Below are 18,380 nucleotides of genomic sequence, written 5' to 3' on the forward strand. Positions count from 1 at the left end.
TTCATCACACTTAAAAACGGGCTCCCGAAAGATCAGCGTCCCACGCACCTTCCTCTGCATATACCTACAATTTTACCAGCCAGAGTTTCGGCCACACAACTCAGAATATTACTAAACGCCATTGATCTAAATGGGGAAATATTTAAACTTGAATGACTCCTCAATGAAACATCAGGCTTGGTAACCTGATCCGTCTGATGGAATGCGATCCTTCGGAACAACCCGAAGCCTAACAACAACATAGGCTTCAAGGTGGGGCGTGACAGAGAAAGTTTGAGAACCACTGCCCTAATGCCATGCAAGTCTATGGGGTCAAAGGTCAACTTTGTCCTAGAGACATGGGACCACTTGCAGGTTCATCGGGATACCTCAAGACACAGCCACGTCAAATTTGGGGCTTCTAGTCCCAACCAAATTTTTTTTTTTTTTTTTTGGGAGGAGGAGGAGGGGGGGGGGCATGTGGGGCATGAGAAATTTTCTTCCTCCAAGGTGGGGCGTGACAGAGAAAGTTTGAGAACCACTGGGATAAGGTGTCTGCAAAACCGCTACCTATCGACTCGGAAACATGTTCCTGAAAACTTTCCGGGAGTGACGTTTTCTCCACCTCACTTTTTAAATTTTCAGAAGTGCTGACATCGGCCGCATAAGGAACAAAGGCAAGTTGCGAGAGACTCACCTAAAACTTGATTTTCTTTCTTTTCTTCTTTTTTTTTTACCCTTTTCTGTCTCTGGGAGTCAATGTTTTCCTCATCCGGCCCCGCGCGCAAACATTTGCTCGGGGCCACCTTTCAGCCCCGAATGGAACACCTGATGAGATAGGAAGTGCCAACTCCGTCGAGCGGCTAGATAAAGCCTGAACGGCGCGGCCCGCTAAACAAACACCTTCCGAGCGGGTGTTTGGTTTTTCTCGCAGCTGCCGGCGTGAACTTCACCCGGCGGAAAAGGCAAATAACCGCACGCGCAACTTCCGCGCTAGCAGCTGCCGAGGAAGGCCCGCGTGTGCCAGAACAGGTTAAGACGCTGACACGTGTGCGTGTGTGTGTGTGTGTGTGTGTGTGTGTGTGTGTGTGTGAGTCAGGACCTCACTATTTTCGCTACCTTTCCGCCAGCTCCAGGTAAACAAGGCCCACGGATGCGCCTTCGCCTTCCCCACGATCTCGACGGACGAGGTGTCAGCCCAGAAAAACAGAACGACGGGAGCACATCCGTGCTGACAAACAAGAGACAGAACTCCTCATTAAAATTCTGCACCGGCGGCGGCGGCGGCGGCAGTAGTGCCGCCTGCGTAAGTGCTTCCCAGAGATAACAAAGACGAAGCAGACAATTGTCTTATTCTAATCCGTCTTTTGTCGGAAGCCAGCCGGCAAAAATATCAGGAAAGAGAGAAAGCGACGGCGGAAAGCACTCGGAGGAGATGATATCTGCCCGTCCGGCACAACCCGACCGTTGAGTTGACGTTTCTAACGTAACTGACATGAGGCGTTGGCTGATTGGCCAGACGACACGTCGTCCGGAATCCACGGGACTAAATTTTTGTTTTTTTTTCTGGACCGTTGAGTTTGGCCGAAAAAAAACAACTCCAGAGGGACGTGATTAGTTGATTCTTCAGTTTTCTTCTAGGACTACCACCAATTGCTTGTTGGGAATCTGGGAAAAACATGTTTAAAATGTGTCTCCACCTCTTGAAATAAATCAGTTTTAGTCTTTTCTGGCGTCTTGAAACAGACAGTTTCTAATACATAATGCTTAGTTTTCTTCAGGCTTGATAATTGTATTGTAAATGACATGATGTTGACTTAAACATCAGGAAGCAAACACAGACAATAGTATCAGAACCTTCAAGAGGAAGTCTTGACAAACTTTCTTTCATCTTTGAATTGTTTTTCAGAGTGTATAGTTGCAGTAAGACAAATGAGGTATCGGCTCATGTTCATCACTGCAAACTTTGTGTCTCACCCACCTTTGCCTTAAGCTCCGAGCCTACACTAACAACAGCAACAACAAGGCGACCTGCCGGCTGGGTCCTCAATCAGCCCCTTGGTAAAAACATTAAACACCGCAGCGTCATTAATGGGGGTGAAACGAAATGAAAAGGCTGGAAAGATTCCCCCCCGCAGGAGCTGCAGCCCGAAATCAATCTGCGCAGGACTTTGGGGAGAGGCACTTTATCACATTTACAAGAGGACCTTCCCAACACGTCCCCGCTGTCGCAAACACACACTCTGAGGCGTCAGCAGGTCCCCAATGTGCTCAGATCGAGTTTGCGAGCTTCGTAAAACGGGTTATCTTCGAACCGGCTGGATATTTGGGTATCGGCTCCGGTGGACTTGCTGAGGTCAGTCGTTGCCATTAATTGTTTTTTTTTGTTTTTTTTAAATGCTGCTGCTCTGTCAAGAATGTGATGACGATGCACAAAATAATGCATGGTGTCATGTTTTTTTGGGGGGGTATCAAGAAAGGGTAATATTAATGAAAACACAAAGCTTTGAATGTTCCATCCCTCCACTAATCCCTCATCCATCATGCATCCCTTCCTCCATCCCTCATCACTCACTCCCTCCCTCAATCATCCCTCCACCTTTTCATCCATCCATCCATCCATCCATCCATCCCTTCATCCATCCCTCATCGCTCTCTCACTCACCTCAATCATCCCTCCATCTATCCATCGCTCTATCCATTCTCCATCCATCCATCCATCCATCCATTCCTCCCTCCCTCTACCCATCCCTCCTGCCCTCCATCCATCACTCAGCACTCTCTCCCTCCCTCAATCATCCCTCCATCTAACCATCCCACCATCCATCCCTCCATCCATCCATCCACCCACCCACCCACTCCGACCACTTATCTTGCTCTCACTGGCTCTGGGTTGCCAGATCCACTCCCGGCTGCCTCACAGTGAAGGTGTGACACAGCTGGGACGAGCCTCCACTTCATTACAGGGCCGCACAACGAGACAAACAACCAGCCGGGCCGGCGCCCGCCGACATCGACCGACAGTTTGGAGCTGCCACTTCTTTACTGCCTTCACTTTCACTCCACTTCTCGACTGGTTTTGTCCAAAAATTCCATTAAACTGCCAGAAGTGATGTTGTTTTTTTTTTAACCTTCTACATGATTGGAAAGGAGACAAACTGTCTGAGAGGGCAGAGCCGCCACCTGACTGATTTCTGATGGGCTGATTTCCAGAACTGCTAACATTTTCTAGTAGGATGGACTTTTTGTCCCTCATTTCTGGGGAGTTCATGGGATAGGGGTGCATTTCATTATTAGAGAACTTTGAGGTGAATTTTGCATCATGTGAGACTTTTAATGTTGAGGGTAGGAAAAGAATCCTCTCGCTCGATTGAGCAAAGTCCCGGCGGCCGCCCACAGGTGTTTACCCAGCCAAGCTCTCGGTGCAGAGACTCGCAGGGTCTCCGGTGAGCCGCCTCGCTTCTCCTCCGTCTCTTCTCCTCCGGCAGCTACCGACGCAGCCGGGGTCAAAATGTTGCAGCGAGGAGAAAACAGAGGCTCCCAGCCACATTAAGGTCTTTCGCTCGGGCTAAAAAGAGGCTCCTTCCTGGGGCTACGCAGACACATTCCATCTGCAACAACCTCGTCGCCCAGTGAAAAGATGTGCTGATCAGATGTGCCGCAAAGACGCGCCACCGCGCACACACAGCAAGACGCAGGGGGAAAAAAAAAAAGAGGGAGGATAGAGCGAACAGAGTGCTCACGGTTCAGGGATCAAACCGCCGACATGAATGCAGGTTCTGGCCTTGAACAGGTGTCACTGTAACTGGGAGCGCAGCTTATTTACCGCTCCGCTATTTATCCCTCGCTCCCCTCGTCCCCCTTCTCCTTCCCTCCTTTCCCACCGAGATCGTATTTTAGATGTTTGGCAGAAGAGATCATCAATTTTAGAAGATACAGCGTGTTTGAGGGCGCAGCTTGCCGTTAAAAAAAAAGGACAAAAAAGAAAAGGAAAGAAAGGGAACAGCGTGGGTGATGGAGTGCTGCGAAGGCTCCCGCTGAAAAATTCACGAGGTTTCTCGGAAGAAAAAAAAAAAAAAAACCTTCCCAGGCAGTGAAGTCGAATGGGTGTTTATTTATTTATTTATTTTTTTACATGTGGGGATCTCGGTGGCTGATTGCAATGCACCTCCACGCGTCCACCCATGGGGAATCTGAGGGTGTACGTGTGTGTGTGTACGTCTGTGCTTCGGGAGGTGAACGAGGACTATCCCTTTCCAATCAATAAAAAACAATAACACTAAATCACTATTTTCTTCGCCGCATGCTAATGAGGCGCCGGCCGGCGAACGCACAAACACTCTTCACGCGGCCGCGGCCGGGGAGTCAGCGGCGGCGATGGCGTCGATGGCGGCGGGCCTCGTTGGGATAATAAAAGTGCTGCAGCTTCATTAGCATGCGTGGGAGGGCGCGGGCGCCTCTTCAGATGTTCTAACCCCCTAATAACTGCATTTCGCGTACGGCGGAGAGACGTCTGAAACGCGCTGAAAAATGGATGTTTGTTCAGGGCGTTTCTTTTTTTTTTTTCTTCTGGGAGAAACAAACCGAAGGATTTTTTTTTTTTTTTTTTTTTTTTTTCTCTCGGTCGAGGTTTTTCATTTACCAACCTGCACTTTGGTTGAGTTCAAGGCAGATAAATATCTCTGGAATTTACTCATCATTTTTTTTTTTTTTTTTTTAAGCAAAACGCCCCACAGTAATTTATGCGCAACGGTAAATATTAACAGGTCTTCCAGAAGAAGGAGAAGGATGCAGATGGAACTTTGGGCCCTCAAGCAAACTGACTTTAGGGCCGCTGAAACCGAAGGTTAAGGAAAAACAGTTAAAACTGTGCCTGAGAAACTGGATTTTTTTTTTGCGTGCGGTGCCTCTTTGTGCAACTTCATCCCTCAGAGAAAGTAGATAACAGAAAACCGTAACAAGGCCAATTCACCTTTTCAGCTGGACATTTTACGTGCGTCCAGACAAAGAGGACGTCAACCAGGAGCCATCAAGGTGGCGCTATTGAGGAAACTATCTCAATTTACTTTACGGTCCCTGCTAAATATTTACAAGTAGCTCAGTGTCATTCTCAGTCCAGGCACGACTCCCCTCGATGCAGTGACTATCTGGTGTTGTTCACCAGTAAAGGGCTATTCCGCACTTTTCTTCAGGTTTCGTCCCTGCGTCCTCTGTTATTTTCCTTTTAAACTGGAAATAAAATTATCATTCCAGGCCAGTTTGTGTCATTACAGCTGCTAAACAATCACACAAACGCTTTAAGCCCAGTTTAGCCCCTGATTTATAAACCCATTAAAGCGCGATGCGCCGCGGCACTCACAGTAGACGTCCACCCGGATGGACTTGATGGCGGGCGACCCCAGGCCGTTCTCAGCCTTGCAGTAGTAGCGCCCCCCCTGGGTCCTCAGGATCTTTGCGATGTGCAGCGTCTCGTTGAACACGCTGGAGTCCTGGAAGCGGTCTGACACGCTGCCGGCCGTCTTGGTCCATCGGATCTGAGGAAAGAAAGAAAGACAAAAAAAAAAAAGCTCGGTAATGACGAATAAAAATAAAATGTTTTGCTTTGCATTTGCACAATGCAGTTAGATGTCGGTGATGTTTTTGGGGGTCTGTGACAACTCGGAGATGGTAACAGGTCCCGGCATCAGAAACAAGCCGTTTTAATCAGCCGGCAAACACGGCACTGTGTGCTTTTTTGTGCGGGTCGCAGTGCGCAAAAGACAACTCTTGACAAGTCAGATGAAGCCTGATGGATAAAAAGCACTTTAATTTAATCAATCGGCCGCAGCTTTCCAAAATAAACAGCAATGGCTGATTAAAAAGTTGATGCATTTGAAGGAGCGGTTGTTAAAAAAAAACAAAAAAAACAGCTGCCCCGCTTTTTAAGTTAACAAGCCACCCAGGACGAAGCTATTAGCGCGTTACTGTGAGAGCAACGCGGCAGCTTCTCTAATTCAGGAATGTTTCGGCTCCAGTAAACAAAAGGTGTTTGGTCATGAAGATTTTTGCAGCAGATTAACTTTAGTTTGATGCCTGAGTGAAGAACATTTTAAGGACATTTTCTGTTTTCTGTTCGCCACACACGAGTAGCGCGCCCCCCTGTGGCTGTTCTCTGTCATGTAGGCACCGTTTACAGCCAAAGTCTGGGGAATAGCGTCTCTGAACGTACACCTCGTTGCAAAAATACTTAGTTCGCTTGTGAATCGCAGCTGTCGAAGTATTTTCAACCAGGTGGCGCTGTAGAGCTGTGACACATCCGGTGTAACTTAATGGTGAATCAGAAGGCTGAAGCTGGCGGCTGTGGAGATTCACCGGTCGCTGCTCAGGCATTGAGAGAGGGGCAACGATTAGAGATTAAGAAGGCTGCCGGAAAGAAAGGGAGGAGGAAAGGAAGGAAAGAAGGAAGGAAGGAGGTCATCAGGGTTCTATCGTGGCAGATCTTCAGCTCCGCCGGGTTTCAGTCTCTCCGTCTGCAGCCTGAGGTCGAAGCGGCTTCGGGTTCGAATGAGCCGCCGTCCCCAAAAACCAGATAAAGCGGCGACTGATGCCGGCAGCGTTTTGAAGGGGCTCGGGGGGCTGAAGGATGACTGGGACGGAGATCCAGTTTATCAGCCGAGCTCCAGATTCTCCGTCTTGCTCGCGGTGGCAGAAATAAATGAGCTTCTGCTGCTGCTGCTGCTACAGTAAAAATAAATAAATCCCGCCTCCAACCATTAAAGGTGGATGTATTTTTTCCTCCACCGTCTCATATAAAGTTGTGGCCGGAGTTCAGGAGCAGCTCGTATCGTACAAACCTGCAGTTTTCCGGGACCACGTCCACCTGCACGTCTCCCATTGGAGCAGCAGCAGCAGCAGCAGCAGCAGCAGCAGCAGTTGGGGGGTGGGGGGGGGGGCTTCAACTCTAGCGTTCCTCCAACTCTGCCCCCCGAAGCCACGGGATCCTCAATCCCAGCACCCGCAGCAGGGGGGAAGGGTTTCTGAGGTGAGCCCGGTGAGAACAGTTTGACTCTCGTCGCTCTTCTTCCTCCTTCATGGCGCAAAAAAATCATTGCAGAGGAGCCGGCTGGTCTGAGCAGGATGATAATCAGCACCGATGTTGCAACGTTTTTTTTTTTTAAAAATGACTATGACTAATATTTAGATGACCTATGTTGTGATGTTCCCCACTTTAAGGTTTTTCCTTACATAGGTTTTAAAAACTGAATCGTGAACTTACATTATCGCCGTCTTTCTGCTTTTCTTTAAAGGCCCCCATGTGGAGTTTTATGGTACTGCAAATAAATGATTGCCCATAGATTCCATCACACGCAGCATATACACACGGCTGTGCGATCGCTTCCCATCAGCCGTCGCTGTACAACTGTAACTTGCAACTGGGCGAGTTGAATCACTGACTCTCTCTCTTTTTTTTTTTATGTCACTGAGAAATTTCTCTTTGGAATGCTAATCCTTATCTTTCTGATTCCGGTCTTATAAGAGCTGTCACACTTCAAGCAGATCCGCATTCTGGGCGACTGCAGAAACACGGCCACGCAACACGACGCGGCGCCGCTCTTGACGTGAATGCAGACGCTTATTAGGAGCACATGCACAAACACACGGCCGCCATCCTCACTGTCTTTATCTCACTTCTTTTTTTTTTTTTTGAAATCCCGGTTCATGCCAGATCCTCCGATGGATCCCTTTGAAACGGCAACGCGCTGTGTCTGCCCTTTAAAAAGAATTCAGCCATTCCGTCGCGCAGCGGGCGGGCCGAGTCCTCACGAGCGTCTCGGGGTCTCCAGCTGTTTTGTGCTTTGTGCAGACTTAAGTTGTGCGGATATTCTTGTCTAATAGGGCCGCTGTAAACGACTCTGCGACTCAAGTGATCGTTTCAGCGTCTACATTCTCTCTGCTCGGACAGTGTTTTGACACAAGTCAACAGTATGAAACAAAATCACCCTAAGCCCTGCTCAACGTCTTGTAAAAAAACAAAACATCAACACGGTCAATACGAAAAGTGAAACCTATGACTCCGTGGACATGGAAGGCACAACAAACGTCCAGGGACTTCAGATCCGCCTCGCAGCCATAACTCCACCCAGGCTAAGCTGGAACCAAGTCGCAGTGGAAACGCTCCGTGCCAAATCGAGCCGACCCCAGCCGAGTAGCGCCAGTGGAAACACGCCCTGAAAGAACCTCGGCCTGTCTGCACAGCTTGGTTCCAACGCCTTCAGAGGCTCGCAGACAGACACCCACAACGGAGCGCTGTTGAGTGCTGAGGGCGTTTGATCAGGAAACTCGTCCAGATGAAAAAAAAAATAGGGTGAAAAACATCCCGCTAGCCTCGCGAGGCCCCCACAGACGCTGTGATGTCACGGCGGGAGCTAATTAGAATGCGGCCGGTGCAGGGGGGCTGTGATGGGGGGATCATATGCCGGAGCACGCGTGTTCGGGCGCCGGTCCCACAATGCCTGCTGCGCCCCCGACCCCTCCCCCGTCCGACCGCTCTAATTGCGTGCCAGTTTCTCTTCCTCTCGGCGCCCCGGACGGCGGCCACGCGGCCAAAGTGTGGCTGAGCATGACAATGAAAGCATCAAGAGGAGGCGGCGGGGGGTCCAAACACCGCCATCTGTGGGCGATTGACGGGTCTACGACACTGACCCTCGTAAAGAGAGGGAGAGAGAGGGGGCGGGGAGGGAGAATAATAATTAAAACAGCGTTTTCAGATAAACACGGAGAGCTTCAATTAACATAAAGCATCTGATAACTGCGTGTTTGTGCCCGTGATGTCGCGCAGACGCCGACTCAATTAAATTAGGTCACATTTGTTTGCGCGCGTTTGTTTTGTTGAACAAACGCGAAAACGAGGGAGCGCCGAGGGGCGACCGTCACGTGCAATTTATTGCGAGAGAGATGAAACCGATCGGTTGATCAGTTCGAGTTCAGGGCAAACTCAGAACACAGACCCGCCTGTGATACCGCGGCACGGTAAGATACCACGGAAAATACATCACAGGAATTAAAGTTCCAATCGGTGACATTTTTTTTTAAAGACTCTTCTATTTTTGACTGACCAAACAACTGACTCCAACAAAACATCAGTTTCAGCAGGAAGCGAAAATACAGTGTTTTTTTCAAGGTGCTGTAAACAAAGGGCTAAATATTTGACAATGTGTTGGTGGAGATGTATGCAGGGTTTTCTGGATAATAAATTATGTGAAGCTGAAGCTAGAAAAATAAGGACCCCGATTAAGGTGCAACATGACCTTTAAATGTTTAATAGCTACATCAAAGGTCCTTGAAATTCTTTCAGTGAATCAAATGGCTGGGAGTGAATTGTAGTTGTGTAACCTGCTCGACAAAAAGTGGAATCAGTGCAACTTTGAACTCTGGAAAGTTTCGCTATTTATATTCGCATCGCCTTGATCAACAACAGAGGGCTGAAGTGTGTTTACGACACACAACACGGCAGTCCTTTCTTTGGACGAGTGATTGCGTGACGCCGCTTCACCGTAGATCAAGCATCAACAAAAACAAACGCTCGCAATTTGCTGCAACACGGGATCTTTGAATGTCCAAAGCACATTCCCGGTATTTGTGCCGTTTGGAAACTCAAGGCTTTGTGAGTTGGATTCTGCAAAGTCGAGTTCAGCGGGTTCATTACTCGCGCGCGGCTGCTCCGCCGGACTTCGGGACGCAACACTACAGAGCATGAGAGCTGACATAACGCGGGACCTTTTGCAGAAGAAAATGAAAAAAGGACCATCTGCTAAAGAAAAAACCAGCGCTGCGGGTCGACCGTCAAAGGGGAATCCGGAATACATCATATAGTCCAGTTGGTCCGAATAAAGCCAAACGTCCCCCCGGCCTGAGGCGGCGCCGTGTGCGGTCAACGACCCGTGGCGCCGCGAGGTGAACGTGGTTTGTCATAAATTGAAACAAACAAACAAAAACAAACAAACATCACAAAAAAAAAAAAAAAAAAGTGTTTGCAGTGGGCCGTCGGAGGCTGTTGAAGCACGGCGCTCAAACAGGAAAGCCGTGTGGACAGAGTGGATGGAGGCCAAGCCAGGGCACGGAGCGCGGGGGGTCGGGGGAGGGGCAGATGGCTTCATCATCGGGGGGGGAGGGGACCCTTTGATGTCTATTCACGGCATCAAAGACAACGGAGGAGCAGCGGAACAAGGACCATGTCGGCGAAAAAGAGAGAAAAAAAAATAAAAAAACAGGAGCCAGGAACGATTTACATGCAGCCGTGCATGTTGTGGCCTTTGGACGCAGCACAGGAGGCAGCCGGGGCCTCATTAGCTCCAACCAGGCAGCTCGGAAAGCCAACAACATCATCCAGGATTGGATGTTTGTCGTTGCGATCGGCCGAGTTTTAGCTCTACGAGCGGGAAGGAGTCACGGAAATTTAACGTTAAAATCCCAGTGATTGTCACATCGCAAACGATGCAAAATTTGTTCTCCGTATTTCAACCAATCCCCTGAGGAGGCGCTGGGCAGCAGCGGTGCCGCACATTGCTGCGCCGTGATTGCGCAGCCGGAAGAAGAAAAGCAGCTCAAGACTTTGTGTGGAATGAGCGAAATTATGAAGCGAACAGTTTTTCATCAGACTCACCACGTGAAGTCCGACCACACTGCGTCTTTCTTCCCGTCTCCGGGATTCAAGCGGAGGAACACGAAGATCTCAAGGACTCAGGACGCCGCCTTTCCAGCTAACAGCTTGAGGCGTTGCGCAATCGGGCGGCTATGCTAACCGCTAGCGCAGGCGTCCAGTGTTGCGATGTGCCAGGATCAAAGCCAGCGCGCAGTTGATTAATCTGCTGCCAAATGAAAACTTTCATTGTCTGCGACTGCGGCGACTCCCGAGTCTTTTCTTCTCTTTAATTCTCTTCCCGGTGGCTCTTGTGTCGAGGTTGTTGTTTCTTTCATCCTTATTCATCTTATTCAACTGATTTCAATTAATCCAGAAACCGTTAGTCGATTAAGACGGAGCGGAGAAAATAAAAAAAATGAAGTAAAATAATTAGCATGGCTTTTCACAGCCTATAGGCTTTATTGATTCTCCTGTTTGTCTAGCGAGCGGATTAAAGAGATGAAATATGAGAAACATGAAATATGAAAGAACCTTGAGGTCCCAAGTTGTAGCTGTAATATATTTATTTATTTTTCATTACAGACTCCAGAGGCACAGCCTTGTACAGTTAATTATTCAAAGAAAACAGCCTGTTGAACCCGCTAAATCTTTCTGTGACAGGGATTTCAAAGTAAAACTGAATCTTTGTCAAACCTTCCACGTGTTTGGAAATGGTAAAAGAAAACAAAACAACCTGGCAGTAGGTATCAGCGCCTTTTGTGATGTCACAGAATGTCAGGAACGGTGAAGTGAGCACATATAAGCCTGGACTTTTTGTGAGGATTTCACAATCGATCCATCCGACGAGACGGAGAAACATTTTATTGCTCCAGCGACTTTTGGGTTTCGGCTCTCAGCATAAATAAACGCCGACTTGACGGATGGAAATAAACAGATTCTTTTCTGGATGGTTAAACACCTGCGAGCACTTACAATTATTCCGATCAGCTTCGATATTTTTTATTTTTTATTTTTTTGACAGGTTCAGGTGCGTTCCAACGACTGACGGACCGGAGCGCCCCGATCAAAAAAACAAAACAAAAAAAAAACACCGGTTGGCGCCGATGAGTCACTGGAATAGCCGGATGACTTTTAAATAGTAACGGAGGCACAAAGGGACAAGCGCCAGTCCTGCGGCGCGGCCTGTTGCAACACCTCCAAATGTCAAACCCTCCCCGCGCTGACATTTTATACCGCGAGCCGGTGACTGACAGGAACGTATATTTATCTGACAATTAAATTGGACGGCGGACAAGTGTTGGCCGCCACCGCCGCCGCGGCTGCTGCTTATAATTAGAAAGTCTCCAGTGTTTGGGCAGCCCTGCGGACGTTGCTAGCGCCTCACAAAGGAGCGGTGTGAGGAAGCTGCCGCCTGATTGGACCTGGTCCAGAAAGCCCATCGGCTGGGTGGGGTGGGGGGGGGGTTGGTCGCGATGGAGGATGGGGGGTGGGAGGGTTTCGAGGCGGCGTCCGTGTCATTTAAAAAGCGTGCGTATCGATACGACACCACCGGGAATTAGAGCGCTAATTCCGGCCGGCCCGCCGACACATTCGCACGTCGCTGGAGCGTCGTCGCGAGCAGCCGGTCGCATCTCAAAGTCAGGGAAGAAGAGGAAGGGTGGATGTGTGGAGGGCAGCGGTGGTGGTGATGGAGGAGACGATGGGGGTAAAATAAAAAAATAAAAAAGGCCAATTGTGTGATTCGCTAATGGAGAACTAATTGCACCCATATGTGCGATGGAGCTCTGAGAACGGCTCCCAGGGCGCCACCGCCGTGCAGATGGAGAGGCCCAGCCGAAGAGCCGCAGGTGTGGAGGTTGTTTAAGGGGAGAAGAAAATGAGCCGTCTCACACGTCCTGGCGGACAAAACTTGACGGTCATCGATCCTCGGGGCCCCGAGTCCGGCGAGCAAGTCGGCAGGAAGTTGGAACAGAAAACTTTTTCCTTTGATCGGCCGGGCGGTTTAGCACTTCATGTGCATTTTTACCTTCGAAGCTGAAATGGAATTTTTCACATTTTCACCACACAAACTGGGGAACGGCCATTTTAGTGTCACATCTAATTTTTGCCCGGCAGGTGCGTAACAACATGACATTCCAGGCAAAAGGTCGATTACGCCACGTGAAGATAAAGTGGCAGCTGAGTCTGCTTTAGCTGCCACAGCAGACTAAGCCCCACCCACAGCTTCCACATCTCCATCCTCTGAGTATTCCGATTGGTTTCGGCCTCATTCCAGCTGGCTGGAAGAGTCAACGAAGGTTTCAAGGACTTCACCGTCGATCAGCGAGGCGCTTTGACGGACATCCAGCATTGATTGATGAACTCCCCACCTCACAGCAAGAAGGTCCCGGGTTCGAATCCTCAGCCTCCCTGTGGAGTTTGCTCCTGCTTCCTCTCCCCATCATCCAACAAAAACCTGTCAGACACTTTGGCCCAGCTCGGCCCAAAGTGTCGGCGGCTCAGTTCTAGCCAATCCATCCGCGTCTCACAATTTTCTCTGCACATAATGTATCATGACAATCAAGCTGTTTTAGCCGCTTTATTAAACAACCATCGCCGTCTCTCCAGGCCAGGCGAGCGGGATTCAGGTAATTGCGTCTATTAAATTAAATACAAGACAAAAAAAAAAGAGAAAGGAAAGGCAGTGAGTGGGTTGAGGAAGCTGTGCAGACGGGTTATTGGCTCCGTTAACGTTCCTCATTCCTGCGGCGCCATTAATGGCTCTGTTACTCGCCGACACTTAAGGCCACAACGAGCCATTTGCATTTCCATCAGCAGCTCCGCTCGGCAGAAGTCTTTCCGAAACAGTCGGAGGCAGGAGGCAAACTGCTGTTTTTTTTTTGTTTTTTGGCATTCTCGCTGCATGTGCCATAGTGGCAGTTACTTAAAAAAAAAAAGAAAAACAACCCGCTCGCAATTAGTGCTCGCTTAAGCTATTGTTGCCGTGTCCTTATTTTATCTTCTTCAGTTGAGTGGAGACTAAGAGACGAAGGTCACAGCGAACTGCTGTCCCGCCGAAGCGTTGTAGATTCCACTTTAAGAGGCACCTGCCAAAACACTCAAAGACAAGAGGAACCGCTACGTAGCCAAGTGTTTTCTGGCTAGCGCGCAGCTGCTCCTCCTACGACCAGGGCTAGGAAAGTCATTGTCATTGGAAGGGTATTGTTCCCGGTTAATGGAAGCTAATCTCACCTGTCCAACATGAAGAAAACATTTCTCACAAAAGGGTCCAAGGATAATTAAAATGATGGAAAACACGTTTGCGACATATAGCAACGGGCTAGGTTAGCATGAAAGGCGTTCAGACCTGCTGCACGTCCTTGTCCGGGTCGGCGCAGGAAGAAAAAAAAGAAAAACTTTATCCACTGCCAGTGGAACTGTGGGGGAGAGAACTGCAACTCCCAGCAGGAACCAAAAAAAGAAAAGAAAAAACGAGCCTGATCTCATTCCTCACATGTGCTTCATCAAAATGAAAGTCAACTCAATTAAAATTTGGATCTGGAGCCGGCAAGGGAAGACTTTGAATGTGATCAGAGGATTAATATTTAATTCTAATGAAAAAGACCAACAGTTATTGCCGCGTTAACTCTGCCGGTTCCGATGCGGCGGCGCACCCCTGTGGTTTCTGTGCCCCCCCCGCCTCTCCTCCTCAACAGCCTCCGGTCCACCGCCACCCCAGATAACCTCACTGGCCGCTCGGGAGCTGCCGCGGCCGCCGGGCTCCCACAGCGTGGGCGCTTTCCGTCACCTGGGGAGACACAGCCGAGTCCCGGCGAGCCTCCAAGTGACTCGGATTAAAAAAAAAAAGGGAGAAGTTCCCATTTTCATCAGCAGCGGCCCCGGCGCTCCACGTTTCTGCTGTGTTTTGGTTTTCCAATTAGGACGGACGACGGACACGCTGAGCGGCAAGCTGCCAAGCGGGCGCGCACCTCATCTGAAGAGGCGCCTCGACCTTTTCAAACCAAATCTACAAATCGATGCGCTCCCTCACCTTGGCGGTAGGAAGGAGGGGGGGGTATGGTTGGGGGAAGGGGTTGACGGGGGGGGGGGGATGCGTTAGGTCCATCGATCAAGAACTGGGGTGGGGTTTTAGGGGGAGGGGGGAATTACAATAATCGATGTTAATGGGTTCATTCCTGCGCGCGGAAGACTCGGAATGGCGCAGCGTTCCGCCTTCCTTCCGGAGCAAATTGGAGGCAACGACTCGCGCGAGCGTCGGGGAAAGGTTAGCGCCGGCAGCAGCGGCGGCGGGTCAGCTAGCTCGCGGGAGAGCTGACATTTACACCTGGAGGAAGAAGCTTCATCGGCATTCCAGCGTTTGCGGTAATAAAGACGAGTCCTGTTTGCCTGGTTGAATTGCAGGGAGTTGTCGGATGGAGCGACTCTGGCCCTTTGAAAGGGAAACGCGCAGGTGTGTTTTTGTTGTTTCTTTCATTAATCTTTTTTTAATCAGTTCAGAGCCTCTTAGTGAATAAAAGGAGCGAGGCATCAGAGTTGCTCACCCATGCCGAGGACCCCCGGGCACCCCCTCTCCCCTCCCCCCCGACCCACAGCCCTCTACCTAGGACCCTCCTCCTCCTCCTCTTCCTCCTTCTCCTCCCACTGCACACAGATGTTCTCATTAGACTTGGAAGCTCCAGTTTTGGGGGCCGCGCAGGTGCACACGGCGTAACCTAAACCGTCAATAATTAAAGGGATTCAACTTTCTTTTTTCTTTTTTTTTTGTGAAGCCGCCCCAGCGCAGAGGAAGGCGGTCTACCTCCAGGATGATGCTCATGCAGAATTCAACAGTAGGGATTTTAAAACAGATCCATCCAATCTGTTTAAACGCTCTTTATTAAAGGTCCAGTGAGAGAGATTGAGCAGCCTCTGGTGGTAGGAAAGCGTACTGCCGACAAATCCTGGCCTTGTCCTTGCCGCAGGAGCGGATGCTAACTTTTGGGTCGCACAAGTCAGTGCATTCCCCGTGTACACAGTACTTAGATGAATCATCATCCATCCATCCATCCATCCATCCTCTCATCACTGCTTCTCCTCCACTCAGGGATGCAGTAGTCCATCCCAGCCGACTTCATGCAAAGGCTGTGTTACACCTCGGACGAGTCGCCAGTTTGGTGGGCAAAACTCAGCTAACTCGTCTCGTCTTGTTCTCAACTCCCCAACCATGGGACTTGGCTCAATTGAATCGCTGACGTGTTTTTCACTCACTGAGAAATGATTCTTTGAAGTGAATCCATATTTTCCGACGTCCGACTTGATCCCACAGCATTTTTTATTACAGCAGTTGTGATAAGGCTTTTCATTTTTAATTCCTGATGGAGCGGTATGGAGGCCTGCTTGGAAGAACTCTCACTTTAACCGGCCCTTTAAATAGGACGGACGGAGGAAAACTGCTCACCTGCGGTCGAGGATGCCCCGTCACCAGGCAGGTGAGCTCCAGGGTCTCTCCCTCCCGGATGGTGTACACCCTCTCGGTGTGTCTCTCCTCCTCGACATTGCAGGCGTGTCCTGAGTGTATAATGCGGACGCTTGGAGAGGCTGCAGAGGGTGAGAGAGAGAGAGAGAGAGAGAGATAGAGATAGAGAGAGAGAGAGAGAGAGAGAGAGAGGGGACACGGTGCGTTAGCATTCAGGTCATTTCTGAGGGAATAAGCACAACAGATGGCGTATTGATTCGGAAAGTTGTCTCGCTCAGAAGCGGCACCGTTGTCACATTTGTACGGCGCGCGACTCTGCAGAATTCTAGCCAGGAGGTGCGGGGGGAGAGAGAGAGAGAAAGTTTGGATTCATTTCGCCTTAACAGCATCCACCAAGCAGAGGGAACGTCCTCCGGTGAGGTGAGAGACTCTCCGACTCTCCGAGCACTTTTAAAGGTGCAGGAGAGAGGAGAGTTGCTTTTCTGTGCATCTGCAAGTACTTCGGTTGGCTTTGTTTTCTTTTGTTTTTTAAATTGAATTTAGGGATATAAATGTGTTTTTTATTATTTAAAGTACGAAAAAATAAATGACAGTGAGAGGAGCAACTGTGCAGAATGCAATACAAATTGTATTAAGTAAAGCTTAATAAAAGTGAAGCATTTTTGAAGCGAGAAAAGCTGACGCACACTCAACATGTTTTAATCATTCGGTACTTTCGAAGAATTTCGGGAATTTGCAAGTAAATCCTTCTGTGCTGGCTGGCCAAAAAATATTTGTCACACATGGAAATGTAGAAAGGTTAAGTTGAGGCGACTGGACTTTCTTCAGCTCACACGTAGAATCGCGTCCTGCCACTTGCACATTGTGAAAAAAAAGCAGCTTTGTCTTCCGCGTGGGTTTGCTTCGCCTCGTCATCGCCTCTTCGCTCCGACCCGCAGGGACGGCTTCACTTTAATCACTCGGCGGGAAAAGCAACAGCAGCGTCGCCACCAACGGCTCACAAGTGGCAATGCAACAGGAGGCTCGGATCAGTTAATTCCTCTCACCTTCCTTTTTTTTTTCTTTTTTTTTTTTCCAATTCTCTCACCGGCGACTGAAACCTGAAAATTGAATTTGCATCTCTCAAATGACCTGTCACCAAGGAATTGTCCCTCAAAAAAAAAAAAAAGCAAGAAGGAAAAAAAAAAAAAAAAAAAAACGTCCGAGAAGGACGAAAAGCGTAACGAGGCGCTAATGCGGCGAGAAGCATTCCTAAGTAAATGACTTTAGCGGTAATGTGAGCATATTTCAACGTTATTATTTGACGGTCTGGGCCGTCGTCGGGGCCACATGGAGAACGACTGTCCGTGTTTAATTTGGTGGAAATCTCATTTTGGAGCCAAACTCATTTGGCACATTTATTAGCACATAATCCTTATGTAATGCAATTAGGGGTATAAAAATGCAGAAAGTGCGATACGGGCAAATTAAAGTCTAGCACTTGAGCGGCGGCGGTGGTACAAGTTGGGCAGAGGAGGGAATGGAAAGTGCATGCCCGCGCGCACACACACGCACGCACGCACGAGCGCGCGCACACACACACACACACACACACACACGCGCAGCTGCAATCAGCGGCCCTGCTCTTCCTCCCGCTCCATCATTAGCGAGGTCCTTGTGAAATCTGTCCTCAGCGCAGCGGAATGAGAGGCAAGAGCGAGTCATCCAAGGTAAAACTGTCCCAAAAAAACCCTTTCACTTCCCACTGAGCTGTGAAAGCGCCGCTGCTTGTGAACGACCCCTGACAATACTGGCATCTGTTCAGCATTTTCTTCCCCCCACCGCCGCCTCCGCTGCCGCTGTACTCAATCTTACATGATTAGTGAAAGAGGGGTTTTCGGGGGATGACATGATTTAGGGAGCGGATGCGGGGAATGATTAAGAGGAGGAGGACAAAATGAGGAGCAACAAACAGGGAGACGCAGACGACGACGACGACGAAGCGCCTTTCATGTGTAGTTTTTGCGCCCCTGCAGGCAGCACAGTCGGTCCCACCTCCGTCTGTTAGCTGAGATGCTAACAAGCGTGGCAATGGTTTCCTCCCTGCCGGTGCGGTAGAGCGGAGGTCTATTAGCCAGGCGCTAGCTGCACATACGCTACCTTAGTGCTCTGCCTCCCTGTGTCCCATGTCGAGATTAATCAGCCATTAGCTTAAAAGTTTAGTGTCCATCGTAGCCCACTGGCAAGCTCAGGAGAGGGAGGGTGAGGCAATGAGCCAATGCTGCAATCTAAAATCTGACCACTAGATGGCAAAATTTCACACACTGTTCCTTGAATCCAGCTGCC

General features: G+C 49.5%; 2 protein-coding genes across 5 annotated transcripts in view; one reads left to right on the plus strand and one right to left on the minus strand.

The window, feature by feature from the left end:
- LOC142900313 (MAM domain-containing glycosylphosphatidylinositol anchor protein 2) overlaps positions 1 to 18,380 on the minus strand; it is a 150,122-nt gene that overhangs the window by 81,938 nt on the left and 49,804 nt on the right. For all 4 annotated transcript variants that reach the window (XM_076044525.1, XM_076044527.1, XM_076044524.1 and 1 more), the window contains exons 2-3: positions 16,038 to 16,177; positions 5,339 to 5,513 (exon numbers count right to left, since the gene is read on the minus strand). In XM_076044525.1, coding sequence (XP_075900640.1) covers positions 5,339 to 5,513; positions 16,038 to 16,177 — 315 coding nt within the window. The remainder of the gene's footprint in view (positions 1 to 5,338; positions 5,514 to 16,037; positions 16,178 to 18,380) is intronic.
- Positions 1 to 18,380, plus strand: part of LOC142900317 (low choriolytic enzyme-like) — an 80,302-nt gene that overhangs the window by 47,267 nt on the left and 14,655 nt on the right. The gene's annotated exons all lie outside the window — the stretch shown is intronic.

Source organism: Nelusetta ayraudi, unplaced genomic scaffold, assembly GCF_046127955.1.
Source record: "Nelusetta ayraudi isolate G7.1 ecotype Tasmania unplaced genomic scaffold, CSIRO-AGI_Nayr_v1 ptg000082l, whole genome shotgun sequence".
Taxonomy (NCBI): Eukaryota; Metazoa; Chordata; class Actinopteri; order Tetraodontiformes; family Monacanthidae; genus Nelusetta; species Nelusetta ayraudi.